This window comes from Bombus terrestris, chromosome 11 (assembly GCF_910591885.1).
Source record: "Bombus terrestris chromosome 11, iyBomTerr1.2, whole genome shotgun sequence".
In the NCBI taxonomy this organism is placed as follows: domain Eukaryota; kingdom Metazoa; phylum Arthropoda; class Insecta; order Hymenoptera; family Apidae; genus Bombus; species Bombus terrestris.
The window spans coordinates 18,135,371-18,146,890 of record NC_063279.1 but is presented as its reverse complement, the minus strand read 5'-3'; the positions used below and the strand labels follow the sequence as shown (position 1 = coordinate 18,146,890).

At 36.7% G+C, this 11,520-nt stretch overlaps 4 protein-coding genes across 12 annotated transcripts; 1 reads left to right on the top strand and 3 right to left on the bottom strand.

Annotated features, from left to right (window-relative positions):
• Positions 1-18: 18 nt before the first annotated feature.
• LOC100651217 (sarcoplasmic calcium-binding protein 1) lies at positions 19-2,728 on the bottom strand. Of its 3 annotated transcripts, none has more exons than XM_003399318.4 (5): positions 2,445-2,728; positions 1,202-1,368; positions 1,011-1,140; positions 826-929; positions 19-282 (listed from the first exon to the last, which is right to left on the bottom strand). In XM_003399318.4, exons 1-5 carry the CDS (start codon positions 2,494-2,496, stop codon positions 154-156), a joined length of 582 nt encoding a protein of 193 aa, XP_003399366.1. In that variant the 5' UTR covers positions 2,497-2,728; the 3' UTR covers positions 19-153. The 3 variants fall into 3 exon arrangements, with proteins under 3 accessions (XP_003399366.1, XP_012169748.1, XP_048266268.1); XM_012314358.3 differs by having other exon boundaries at positions 2,461-2,726; XM_048410311.1 differs by lacking the exon at positions 2,445-2,728 and adding an exon at positions 2,065-2,203.
• A 159-nt stretch (positions 2,729-2,887) lies between these two features.
• Positions 2,888-8,844, top strand: LOC100649306 (chitin deacetylase 1). Its single transcript, XM_012314340.3, has 10 exons — positions 2,888-4,214; positions 4,718-4,852; positions 4,936-5,040; positions 5,161-5,304; positions 5,380-5,562; positions 5,646-5,784; positions 5,855-5,976; positions 6,065-6,294; positions 6,432-6,602; positions 6,667-8,844. Exons 1-10 carry the CDS (start codon positions 4,166-4,168, stop codon positions 6,943-6,945), a joined length of 1,557 nt encoding a protein of 518 aa, XP_012169730.1. The 5' UTR covers positions 2,888-4,165; the 3' UTR covers positions 6,946-8,844.
• Positions 7,026-7,861, bottom strand: LOC100651413 (U6 snRNA-associated Sm-like protein LSm7). 2 transcript variants are annotated; one of them, XM_003399319.4, is made up of 4 exons: positions 7,724-7,861; positions 7,639-7,650; positions 7,390-7,573; positions 7,026-7,320 (listed from the first exon to the last, which is right to left on the bottom strand). In XM_003399319.4, the coding sequence occupies exons 1-4, from the start codon at positions 7,727-7,729 to the stop codon at positions 7,181-7,183; spliced, it is 342 nt and encodes a 113-aa protein (XP_003399367.1). In that variant the 5' UTR covers positions 7,730-7,861; the 3' UTR covers positions 7,026-7,180. The 2 variants fall into 2 exon arrangements, with proteins under 2 accessions (XP_003399367.1, XP_012169731.1); XM_012314341.3 differs by lacking the exon at positions 7,639-7,650.
• LOC100650973 lies at positions 8,083-11,421 on the bottom strand. 6 transcript variants are annotated; one of them, XM_048410310.1, is made up of 7 exons: positions 11,062-11,275; positions 10,885-10,988; positions 10,630-10,661; positions 10,436-10,546; positions 10,149-10,362; positions 9,724-10,080; positions 8,083-9,619 (listed from the first exon to the last, which is right to left on the bottom strand). In XM_048410310.1, the coding sequence occupies exons 4-7, from the start codon at positions 10,471-10,473 to the stop codon at positions 9,182-9,184; spliced, it is 1,047 nt and encodes a 348-aa protein (XP_048266267.1). In that variant the 5' UTR covers positions 10,474-10,546; positions 10,630-10,661; positions 10,885-10,988; positions 11,062-11,275; the 3' UTR covers positions 8,083-9,181. The 6 variants fall into 6 exon arrangements, with proteins under 6 accessions (XP_048266267.1, XP_020721267.1, XP_003399364.1 ...); XM_020865608.2 differs by having other exon boundaries at positions 10,915-10,988; XM_003399316.4 differs by lacking the exons at positions 10,885-10,988; positions 11,062-11,275 and adding an exon at positions 11,282-11,421.
• Positions 11,422-11,520: the final 99 nt, after the last annotated feature.

Genomic DNA, 11,520 nt, shown 5'->3' with positions numbered 1-11,520 from the left:
TTTCTTATAGACCAAAGATTTTACAATAAAATAGTGGATTTATTGTGTATCATACATCTTACATAAATTAATAATAATAATTAAATACAACAGGATTGTCTTTTGTACGTGCAACGTGAGAATCGTCATTCATTCCGAAACATATGTATTTAGTTAATCCATCGCATGCAGAGGACCAAACAGATGAACTGCTGGACAATTTTCGTCCGGGTTGCCAAGGAATTGCGCGTACAATTCTTGATAACGAGATAAAGTTAGTCCTCCGCGCCTTCGGTCATCATCCTGCGAATGAATAAACTATTGAACAAGATAAGAAACGAAGAAGTTCTTCGAACTATGTAGCATTTATATTCCTATGTTAATGGAAGCATAAAATATTGTAGGATTACACGAATGTTAATTTATATTAAGAGTATAATCAAATCGAAATTGTATAATAGTTTGTTCTACAAAGACCTTTAATGATTGGTACATGCTTCCGTTGACTACCGGAAATAAATTACAACCATCAAACTTGGCAAATTGTCAAGCTATTGTTCTTTATGTTAAATTTAAAATTAATTCAATCGTATCCGTGACTTTATTAATTCTTTTCTTATCTACGATACTGCCAAAATACATTTTACTTATAGATTTTCTAAAACTATTCCTAAAAGATAATCTTATGTTCCCCAAACTAATAAATTTCAGATCAGATTTATCAGATTGAATGTATCAAAAGCAGTTCTATGTATAGATGCATTACAACAGAAAGGTTACATAGCAGATAAGATTAGGCGATCTTTAAATCGTTACCCCTCAATGTGATTTGTAACATGATCTTACATTAAGAAGATTTTGGTAGGCTTCGTCCAAAATATTTACGTTGTCTACGGGAATCCTTGTGACGCAATTATAGCGAAATTCATCGGCAGCGATTACACCGTCGTCTAAAAACGAAAGAATAACGTATTACTGATACATGGCAAACAAACTGGATGAACGACGAATCGATTTATGTATGTACACACCATTTAAATCTACTATTTTAAAATGACTGTCGATAAACATTTTCATCGCTTGTGGGAAATCTTGATACTTTCGTCCGACGCAACTTCTTTGTACTGCTTCTTTGAACTCCTCGATAGTTACAATACCATCCTGAATAAAAAAATGCAAATAAAATATTGGTAGAAGCAATCTAGCATTTTATTGATCTTACTTTATTGAAGTCGGCGAGCTCTGCAATTTCTTCCCACAAAGAAAGCATAATGTGCAGATTTTCCTGATAACGACCGTAACTGAATTCTCCTTTTCCCTCGATCAAAGTCATCTTAAGAGCCATGCATTCGAAATCGTGTTTCTCCAATATGCCATTGTTATCCGTGTCTGAATATGGTAAACATCGTGAAAATTACCGATTGTTAGTCGAGTTCATATTGGCGCAAAATATAAAAGCCAATGCGTGTATAGCAGCCAATTAATCAATTGGATGGTGCCAATTTATTTTTAAGGAAATCTTGTTATTGTATAGCTGGATGCGCTCCAAATATTTCACTTTTTGGCAGAGGTCGACATTCATCACCAAGTGCACGACCCCCAGATGCATCGTTCGATCTAATTCGTATTTTACATTCAAAGGATAATCGTTACGAAATTTCATCGATCGCTCGATTGAATCAATTATCGATTTTATTCGCGTATCGATATTACGACTTTGTGTTATCGACTTTTCTCTTATACATCGATTATTACGACCTCTTACGAACCAAATTATCAAATATCCATGTCTGTTAATCTCCGAATTATGATTCGGATCGATTAAGATCAACGAAGAACGCACCATTTTTTGTAAATAGACTAGTTCATTATCATGTAATATGTTATTAAGTTTGTGATTGTTACAACGTCATAGGGTGTTAATGATACGATGTTTGCATACAATCAGGACACTTATTAAGCAGAATGTTGGGAAAAAGATCAAGCAGATTGTTCCATAAAACAAATTAGAGCTAAGCTTAAATTTGGCATCAACCAATTGCAGGCGTTACGAAGGTGGCATGGTATACTTTAAAGTCAACCTACATCCTAAACATGCATGACAGTCTCGAAGCCAACAGAATTATTTGTTCGTTCCGTTTCGTTTTTTTAGAACTCAAGTACAAAACTCCTTATTTTATATTCCGTACATAGAAACCTGTTAGTACGTACAACTTCACTTCGAACAGGGATCAATGGTCGATACATATTTTATGTACTTTTCCTTTTGTGATGATGCTGAAAGGAGGAAGTCCCACAAGGATCTATCAGTTTCACAGAAATCACACATTAATATTTTTATTGATAATTGGACAATAACAGCACTCTGATAAACATGCTCTCAACTTAAAGACAATAATAACATTATTTGTGCAATAGCCAAGGTACGATCACGCACACTCTATCGAAAATAACCACGTACTAACCGTAAAGAAATCTTACAATGAAATCTACTCGATTGTTCCAGCTGTAGGCCATTATCCGATAAGTCTTTCTGTCAGTAGCAATCTTATTTCTCTTTTTTCGCCACCTTTTTTCCCTTTTTGATCGCGCGTTACTTTCTTCCTCGCAATATATTTATCGGAAACGAATCGATCGGATGTATAAAGGCAATTAGAACGCAAGATTATCTTGCTGTCGTCCGAATGCGAGGGAAGACACAAGGGGTAACCGCGAGATAGCTATGAAGAAACTGATTCGAGAGGATGGTGGTTTTGCACTGAATTCGAGTCGAGTTTCCTCGAGTTGTAGCTAAGTTTAGAGTACCCCTCCTTAGAGAAGGACGACATGGTAATACGGCACAGAGAAGGGGCTCAGGTGGTGCCGGTGCCGGTGTCACCATGACACAGTCACCGAACTTGCCTGAAAGTAAATCGCTTTCGCCAGCTTTCATCGGTCGCCGTCTCTTGTTCGTACTTATCTCCCTTCTTTTTCTTTGTTTAGTCGAGACAATTTCATCGATTGACAATATTATACGATATTTCTTTAGCTTTCGTCTGTTTTTACATCGTTGAAGCTAACCAGTGAAAGCTGTGGCATAAGAAAATATCGTAATTAATTCAAAATCTATGTACATATTACATAAATGATCAAAATGCAATCTATCTAGAAGAAATGATTGCATCGTATAAGTTTATAAGGTAATAATGATTTGATCTTTTTCTACCGAAGGTAATTATTACCTTACACGATGCAACAATTACACAAATATCAGAAAAGTTGCCATCTCTGCTAAATCATAAGTTATATCGTTCTTTGATGACAGTTAATTAGGACTTCCTGTCAACATCAGGTCTGACAAACGTCATTCGTGTTATTTATGCTCCAGTTTACACGCAGACAGTTCTATGGTAATGTGAGAAGCCTTTTATTTTTTGGGAAGAGAAACGAAATACAGAGATAAATGGTCCATTTCTAAAACGATAAAGTTAACGAGTTGATGCACATTGATCATGACATTGATTTATACAAACTAAGCGAAGTTACGATATTCAAGGCTAACGGAACAGCTATTACAGTACAAAGTAGCGATTAGGAGCGAGAGGGAGATCTTTTAAATATATCTCCGAATTGTACGCAAGCAGAATCGTCATCTGGAACAGATTGACCACGTCGACAAAGTTGCCTAGCACGTGTGTTTTCACGCTCCGACCTTCTGAAATCCCAATGCTCGTCAAAACAGATCAGCTAAACAGAGATGTATACATGTCTATTGTAAAACAATAAATTTATTGTAGCATTGCATCATCGTTCGTTTGGCTCGCCAAAGAAAATCTGTTTCTCTCTGTGTTTAGACGTGAAATGTTGAAAATCGTTCCTCGTGCTTTCTCTAATTTTCGACCGTTGCGTCCATGGTCTCGCTTTTACGACTGCGTGCATTATGTTGGAAATAAAACTAGACACAGTATGTTACATATAAATTGTCTGATAATCGAATCGCAATGAATTTGCGAGTTGTACAGTCCATACACAGCCGTTGTTCTACATTTCCTGATCTACACTTAGTGAAAATAAGCGAGGCGGAAGATGAACGGGCAAAGCGAATACTCATCATATAAGGCACGGTTCTGGAAGGAGGTGTCAGTTGGAAAGTGCGAGCTCTCGTACGAAGAACGAGAAACGGAACGTTTCGGTCTGAGCGATCGACATGAAATCGAAGCTGCGTTCTCTGTTCCTGCTCGCGCTCTTCTTTTCCGGTGAGTCTCGCGATTCATTTGTTATTTCAAGATCGACCGCGATCATTGCCCGCTTTCTGTATGATTTATACGCTAGACGTTGATCCATCGTGATTCAACGAGACAATTTCAACTTGGGAAAATCTTTGATTGCTACCAGTGTTCGTAAGATTCCTATCTCTCAAATGCAGCATCGAATACCTTCGAAACGGATAAGCTTCCGCGGTCAAACCGCGACGTATACCGGAAGTTTCACTTCCGTTTTTGCGACTCGGTGAAAATATATCGGGGCAAATAACAAGATTTCTCTTCCAGAATGATTGTTTCGATGATTCGAAGGGAGTCGTGAAAGTTTTATAACATAGAGTTGGCTAGTTAGACCAGTTGTTTCGTTGCAAATTTGGAACAATACGCAGTGCGCGTCGCGTTCTATATCCATTCAGCATATTTAGCTCACCGAAGAGACAGAACGAAGATAGTTTTGGCAGAAAGTCGCAGTTCGATTGAATTTCCGTATATTTTAGCGAACACGTCACTAGGAAAAGAGAAATCACAAGACACACCGTGTATCGACGATAACAAGTTTTATCGAAATCCCAATGCACCGGCGCATAATGTTTGGTCGCCTGCCGAATGTGCCAAGTATTATCTTTGCTTAGGTAATTCTGTATACTACTGTATTACATTTCACCGTTAGCGAGATCGACGCGCAATTTCAATGGATTTTTTCATTGATTCGCAGATAACGAAGTGTTTGAATTCAGATGCTCTCAGGGGTTGCTGTTCGATGTTTCCAGACAAGTATGTGATTTCAAGGCGAACGTCGACAACTGCGATGTAATGTCAGGTACACATGATTTGAAATTTTGTAAGATTAGAAAGGAACGCAGATGTAGTTGAACGATAGAAGGGATGCGTTATCGATTCACATCGGATGGTGATTGGAAATTCTTTAAGCGTTTTACAGAGTCGCAACCACCGAGACCGCTCCTCGAGGACGGTGATTGCGGAAAGAAACATTTAGCTTGCGGTGATGGTACCTGCTTCCCAGCTACGTACTTCTGTGACGGAAGCGTTGATTGTCCAGATGGTTCCGACGAAGGCTGGTGCGGTAAGAAACGTTTAACAATTCGATATCTGGCATAGTTTCTAATGCAACCGATGAACAAAGTATAATATTTCATAGATATTCAAGATGATCCAAATGGCGCGCTACCTTGTAATCCGGAGCGATGTCAGTTGCCGAATTGTTGGTGCTCCAAAGACGGAACGCAAATTCCTGGAAATTTGACGACATCGATGGTACCGCAAATGATAACAATTACATTTGATGATGCCGTAAACGCGGAGAATTTTGAGATTTTCTCTAGTAGGCGCAATATTCTTTTACCGAATATGTACTCTCATCCGGAGAAAGTTGATCGCTTATCTACTTTCTGCTTTTGTTTCTAGAAATATTTTCAAACGATAGAAAAAATCCCAATGGATGTCCTATTCGAGGAACTTTCTACGTCAGTCACCAGTATACTAATTATAGAGACGTGCAATATTTATGGAACGTTGGACACGAAATCGCCGCGCACTCCGTCACGTAAAAATTCTTTTTAGAATTGAACGGATGATCTGAAGTAACACATGCATTAATGGTTTCAATTATGTAGGCATCGAGGACCGGAAGATTGGTGGTCGAGAAATGCCACCATCGAGGACTGGTTCGACGAAATGGTCGGAGTGGCGAATATTATTAATAAATATGCTGCAGTTCGTTTAGAAGATATTAAAGGCAAGTAATAATTCCTTCAAGAAGATTAAGTTTGATTATGTCTTTTTAAAGATGTTTTAAAGATGACCTGCGATAATTGACGCAATAGGTTTGAGAACACCATTTTTACGAGTTGGTTGGAATCGACAGTTTTTAATGATGTCAGAGTTTGGATTTGTCTACGACTCGTCCATGTTAGCACCGTTTTCCAATGTACCTGTGTGGCCTTACACATTGGACTACAGACCTCCGCACAATTGCGTAGGTCTCGAGCAACTTTGCCCAACTCGTGCGTATCCAGGTGTTTGGGAACTACCGATAAATCAACTTTTGGCAGGTGTAAGCTTTTATAATCAAATATTGAACGATTTTTTTATTTACGATACTATTTCGATAATGTCGTACTGCGTGTATATCGCAACGTACAGAATATTACGAATGGCAAGAAAAATAAAGAAAATAATTGCCTTTAATAGCAATACACTTGCGCAAGAATGGATTCGTGTCCTTCGGACTTGTCAGGTGAAGATGTATACAAAATATTGATGCTGAATTTTAAAAAACATTACCTTAGCAACCGTGCGCCTCTGGGTCTACATTTTCATGCATCTTGGTTCCAAAATCCGTCATACTTTTACGCATTTAGTGTAAGTAAATACTATAGTTCTGACAATATATTTCACAGCTACTATTCATATCGATCAATTTTAGAAATTTATCGACGACGTACTGCGATTGAACGACGTCTACTTCATTACGACTTATCAGGTAATCGAATGGATGCGTAAGCCAACATCTTTAAATGCAATTGAAACGTTTAAACCGTGGCAATGTAACTGGCGAAAATTCCAGCCGTTCGAAATCGCTTGCAATTTACCGAATAGTTGCAAATTACCGAGTAGAGTTCTTAAATCGTATCGCTATTTACATACATGTTTTGACTGTCCTAAAGAGTATCCTTGGTTGAGAAATGAATTTGGAATGGAATAATACTAATGTTGTGTACAAAGCAACGTTATTACTAAAGACAAATTACCAAATTATTTATTTAAAAGAGTACACATTTATACTTTTGTAGGAAAATCATGTTTATTTGCTATATGTCTTGACATAGTTTACAATGTAAAATAAGTTATATTTGATTACATTATAAAAAATTAATTGAAATCAGATTATTTAAGAAATTTCTTGTCAAAGATGATAATCAAAGAAAAGACAATAGTTTTTAACCTTCTTGTTGTATAAAAGGATTTTGGATAGATTCCATTCCATCTACTGGACAAATAAGTACAACGGATGTACCCCTACATACAACTAAACCTAACATACGAGTATCCTGATTTAATTTGTATGGATCATCAGGATCTAAAGGAACAAACACATCAATAAGTATCTATAGTCATATAACGAGGAAATACAATTAATGTAAATCACCTCTCAGGTATTCTGTTGTATTATCCAGTACCAAATTGAGGAGAGGGTCATAGCCTTTCAAAATCCCTGCAGCTTCTCTTCCGCCAGCGAACTTCACTCTAATATTTTTCTCTAAGTATTTTGAAAGATCAAGAATACTTTCTTTCTTTTTTCTTTCTTTCGGTTCTCCGTGAGTATTTTGTTGCTATAAAGAACATAAATAAAGTTGAACGGCTTGCAGGTTATGTTATTAAAATAACGAATCTTTACCTGTTTCGCCGTCTGTAAAATACCAACAATTTGGATTTTTTATAAACGAAATTTTAATATCAAGAACGATATTTTTTATACTTACAGACATTGTTTGGCTTTCTTATAAATCGGCAATATTACACTACCGTACTAGCATGCGAGTACGACGCATTTTAAACTAACGTTTAAATTAGAGGTTAGATCCCTTGTTTGGGTTTTTCAAATATCGATTCTCGATTTTTTCCCGCGCTTTACAATCGTTCTATGGTTAATCGCTTAAAGTATTGATTGTTATCATTCCAAAAGTAAAGTGAAAGATCTAGATACTTCTTTTAGAGGATAACGTAACGAAATTGAGGAAAATATTGTTAATAAAGTATAAAGATATTTCAAACATCTTTATTATTGTAACGTTAATTGTTGTTCAAATGGTAACAATGGGAACGGTAACAGTTGCAACAATTTCGTAAAAGCTTGGATTTATTTCATATCCGATTTATAAAAAAATACATGTTGATACAGGGTGTGTGAGTGAATGAGTATGTAGTACTCATCAGTTAAAGTGACTGATTTCTCATTTACGTCTTTAAGAATAAAGTTTATGATTGTAACAAATGTTTATTAAATTCTATGATTATGAATGGGATTCTCGTGACACGGCAGATTTATCGTTTCTTCCTAACTGTTCGACGCTTATATCGATCTCACTCACCTCGTTACATGCGTATTATTCTACGTCTTTCGTTTCATATTTATCATTTCAGTTAAAATTATCAATACTCTGCTATCGTTGTGCTTGCGATAACTTTCCTTTCATAAGCTTTTTTTATCGTTCAATAGAATTGATATTGTACATCGACTCGTGAAAATTTGACTCTTCCGTGTTTCATTCACACTTCAACTCGTACTATTTTAACTCGTATTTTAACTCCTTAACATCTTTCTGGCTGGCTGCTTTTGGATGGACACTGTATTACTGTGTACTGTATACGATTAAAACTTATCGATGCAATAAATAACTTCTTAACTTATATCTTACATTTACACATTACCATTTTTAGGCAGAAATTAAATTCGATGTATAAAATACATACTTCGACCAAGATTTCAACGAGTAAGGCTTAAATACTTCTAAATAAGATCTATCATTGTAACGTTTCATGTAATATGTTCTTCGTGTTTCTGTAACTGTTCTGTAAGTTAATTATATGCTATTTCACAGAGCTTAAAGAGTACATTATCATTTATCGTTCTATCGCGTACCGCTTCAGTTTAAAAGACTCGCTAGAAAAAGGGAAAGATACTATGGCACCTGCTGTTTGTAAAACGAAAAATTATGTTACAGCAGTAAACGTTTCTCTTTTCTAGGAGCACAGGCAATATCTTTTTTTGGACGAAATCAATTACCGAAGTTTTACATACAGTAACTTTTCGTACAAAGTTGCAATAAAGAGTATACCAGCCATGTTAAAAATATAGAGATTATGTAGGGTGACATTATCTGGAATAGATTCCTTTCTTAATACGTAAACCCGAAACACGTTTAAACCATACGTCATGTTTACTGTCGGTCTTCTTCTTGTTCGGATAATAATGGAATGTCGTTCAACTGATCCACGTTATTGCTCTCCGTTTCATCTTGTTCCGAAAGCAAAGGAACTACTTGCCGATTATTATTATCTGTTTCGGAAGGTCGTCTACTTTGTCCAGGCAAAAAAGACATTGGTATTGTGCCTGATGGCGTCGTTGGCGCTGATCGCGACATCCATCGTTTAGTCTTGTTCTTCGAACTTGAAGGTCCCAATGGCATATACATTTTTCCTCGCGTTCGTCTAGTTTTACATGTTCCAATGTCCCCTGGACTTAGAGGCCGTTGCGTAGAGCCATTTGCATTTGACGTACATAAAACTTGTGGCCGATTCTGGTAACAAGACAAAACAGTGCTATGCCCACCAGGTAGTTGGGGTAGCTGTTGAATCTTGTCTAACAATTCACGTAACTGAAAGATAACATTAAGTGTTGAAAGGAATATTTCAAATATAATTATTTTGAAAATTACACATGTGTGTGTGTGTGTGTGTGTGACTCAGATGTAATAAATACCTCTATCGTTGGACTAGTAGCCCGTGGTGGTGAACACGGAGATTGAGCAGCTAGACTCGATATGTCAGAGGTAGTCCTATGATTAGCCAATGATACAACCGATCCAACATCAATATTATCCATTCTTGCACATTCTACTACGGACAACTCATCAACGCTATTATTACACGAATATGGTGGTGGAATTATTGTATTTGCTTCATTCACCATATTACAGATAAAACTTGAACCTAACGAATCTAGCGTGCTTGCATGTGAGAGTGATCTGAAATAACGCATTACAAATCCTGAGGTTCCTTTACCAGATCCTTCATCATATCCAAAAACTAGTGGGTACAGATTTGGTTTGGCTGTAACCTAAAAATTGGGTACATTAATATGGAATCAAGAACAAAACAAATATATCATAAATGTTACAAATATACCTCATTATATGGAGGTGGTAATGCTTGAACAAAGGAACCAGAGCGGTTGTAACGTGGTGGTGAATACCATGATACTGAAGATCCTCTGTCAGAAGAAGTAAAATCTTCTATTATTTCTGGAGACCAGGCACGATGATGAGATGAATGGTGGCGCTTCCATAACCAATATCCACATGTTCCTGCTACTATAGCCAATGTAGCAAGCACCACTGCCCTAATAGCACAATGTTTGGAACAGGTATGATTTTTTGGGAAAGATTAATAAAAGCAAGGAACAAGACACTGACCATAAATACCAATATGTCCAAATCAATAAATTAAACATATCTGATACAGAGTACAGATGAAATACAATGTAACAACATTCACCGGAACAGCAGTATTTTGGAGGAGAGCAGCTAAAAATTACAAACTAATTATGACATGTTTATTTTACAGATTATGTAAAGTAAGTTAGAATATAGAAAATACAAAGACTTACACGTGCCCCCCATTGCACAGCCTAGAAGACACCTAAATATGAATGAAAAAAGGATAATTGTTATTTAATAAAAAAAAAAGGTTAAATTGAATTTAGATTTGAAAGACATCTATTACATCTAAATGTTACACATGCGAATGTTTCTAAATATTTTGTGTAATGTTCTCTATAAATGAGGAATCAGTTAATAAATGAAGAGAACTAAATATTTCGAAAAAATTCCGAATTGTTAATGAAAAGTGTCACGATACTTGCTATACCAAAATTCCATCAATACTCTCGTACCCGTCAGAGATCATCCGACTACAAAGAATTATATCCGCCGCGAGGAAGTACACGATGCAACAATTAGTCGTACACTGTGTCGGTTCGATGGAGAAAAATATAACATTTTAAGTTGTCATAAAAAAAGCGAATGTAGGAAAGACTTACGCATGAATGAGAAACACAACGAACAAGAGTTCATTGTATAGGCCCTAGGCACGGACGAGCCGTGCGTAAAACCGATGTATTGATCGACCTCAGGTCAAGCAGAATAGAACAAGGAGACACTGGTACACAAGATATGCGCTAACATTCTACAGAGCTATAGCATGCTGCAGCGGTTTACGAGAGCTGCATCATTAAAACGGTTCTTCATCGTCGTTCTTACTTGATCGACGAATAGTGTCAGGAGTGCTGTCATCACGGGCACAACGAACACACGGCCTACAGCTTGCACCATACTTCTAACACGAAATGCATGCCACCGCGCCACCTTACATATGTAGTTCGATTTCCTTTATGATATATCTACTAATAGCTACAGAACAACCTGTCTTTTTTCCTGTTCTAATTTAAATTTCCGAGTCTTGAGTTTTATGATTTTTGCTGCTCAATATTTTCCCGAGC

Coding starts and splice junctions, on each gene's coding strand:
- LOC100651217 (XM_003399318.4), bottom strand. CDS start 2,496: ATGGCCTACAGCTGGAACAATCGAGTAGATTTCATTGTAAGATTTCTT. Junction 1,369..2,444: donor CATTGTAAGATTTCTTTACG/GTTAGTACGTGG, acceptor TACCATATTCAG/ACACGGATAACAATGGCATA. Junction 1,141..1,201: donor AGCTCGCCGACTTCAATAAA/GTAAGATCAATA, acceptor TTTTTTATTCAG/GATGGTATTGTAACTATCGA.
- LOC100649306 (XM_012314340.3), top strand. CDS start 4,166: ATGAAATCGAAGCTGCGTTCTCTGTTCCTGCTCGCGCTCTTCTTTTCC. Junction 5,305..5,379: donor TTCCGACGAAGGCTGGTGCG/GTAAGAAACGTT, acceptor AATATTTCATAG/ATATTCAAGATGATCCAAAT. Junction 5,563..5,645: donor GAATTTTGAGATTTTCTCTA/GTAGGCGCAATA, acceptor TTTTGTTTCTAG/AAATATTTTCAAACGATAGA.
- LOC100651413 (XM_003399319.4), bottom strand. Junction 7,321..7,389: donor TACAACAGAATACCTGAGAG/GTGATTTACATT, acceptor TTGTTCCTTTAG/ATCCTGATGATCCATACAAA.
- LOC100650973 (XM_003399316.4), bottom strand. CDS start 11,353: ATGGTGCAAGCTGTAGGCCGTGTGTTCGTTGTGCCCGTGATGACAGCA. Junction 10,363..10,435: donor TGGACATATTGGTATTTATG/GTCAGTGTCTTG, acceptor TTGTGCTATTAG/GGCAGTGGTGCTTGCTACAT. Junction 9,620..9,723: donor CTACTAGTCCAACGATAGAG/GTATTTATTACA, acceptor GTTATCTTTCAG/TTACGTGAATTGTTAGACAA.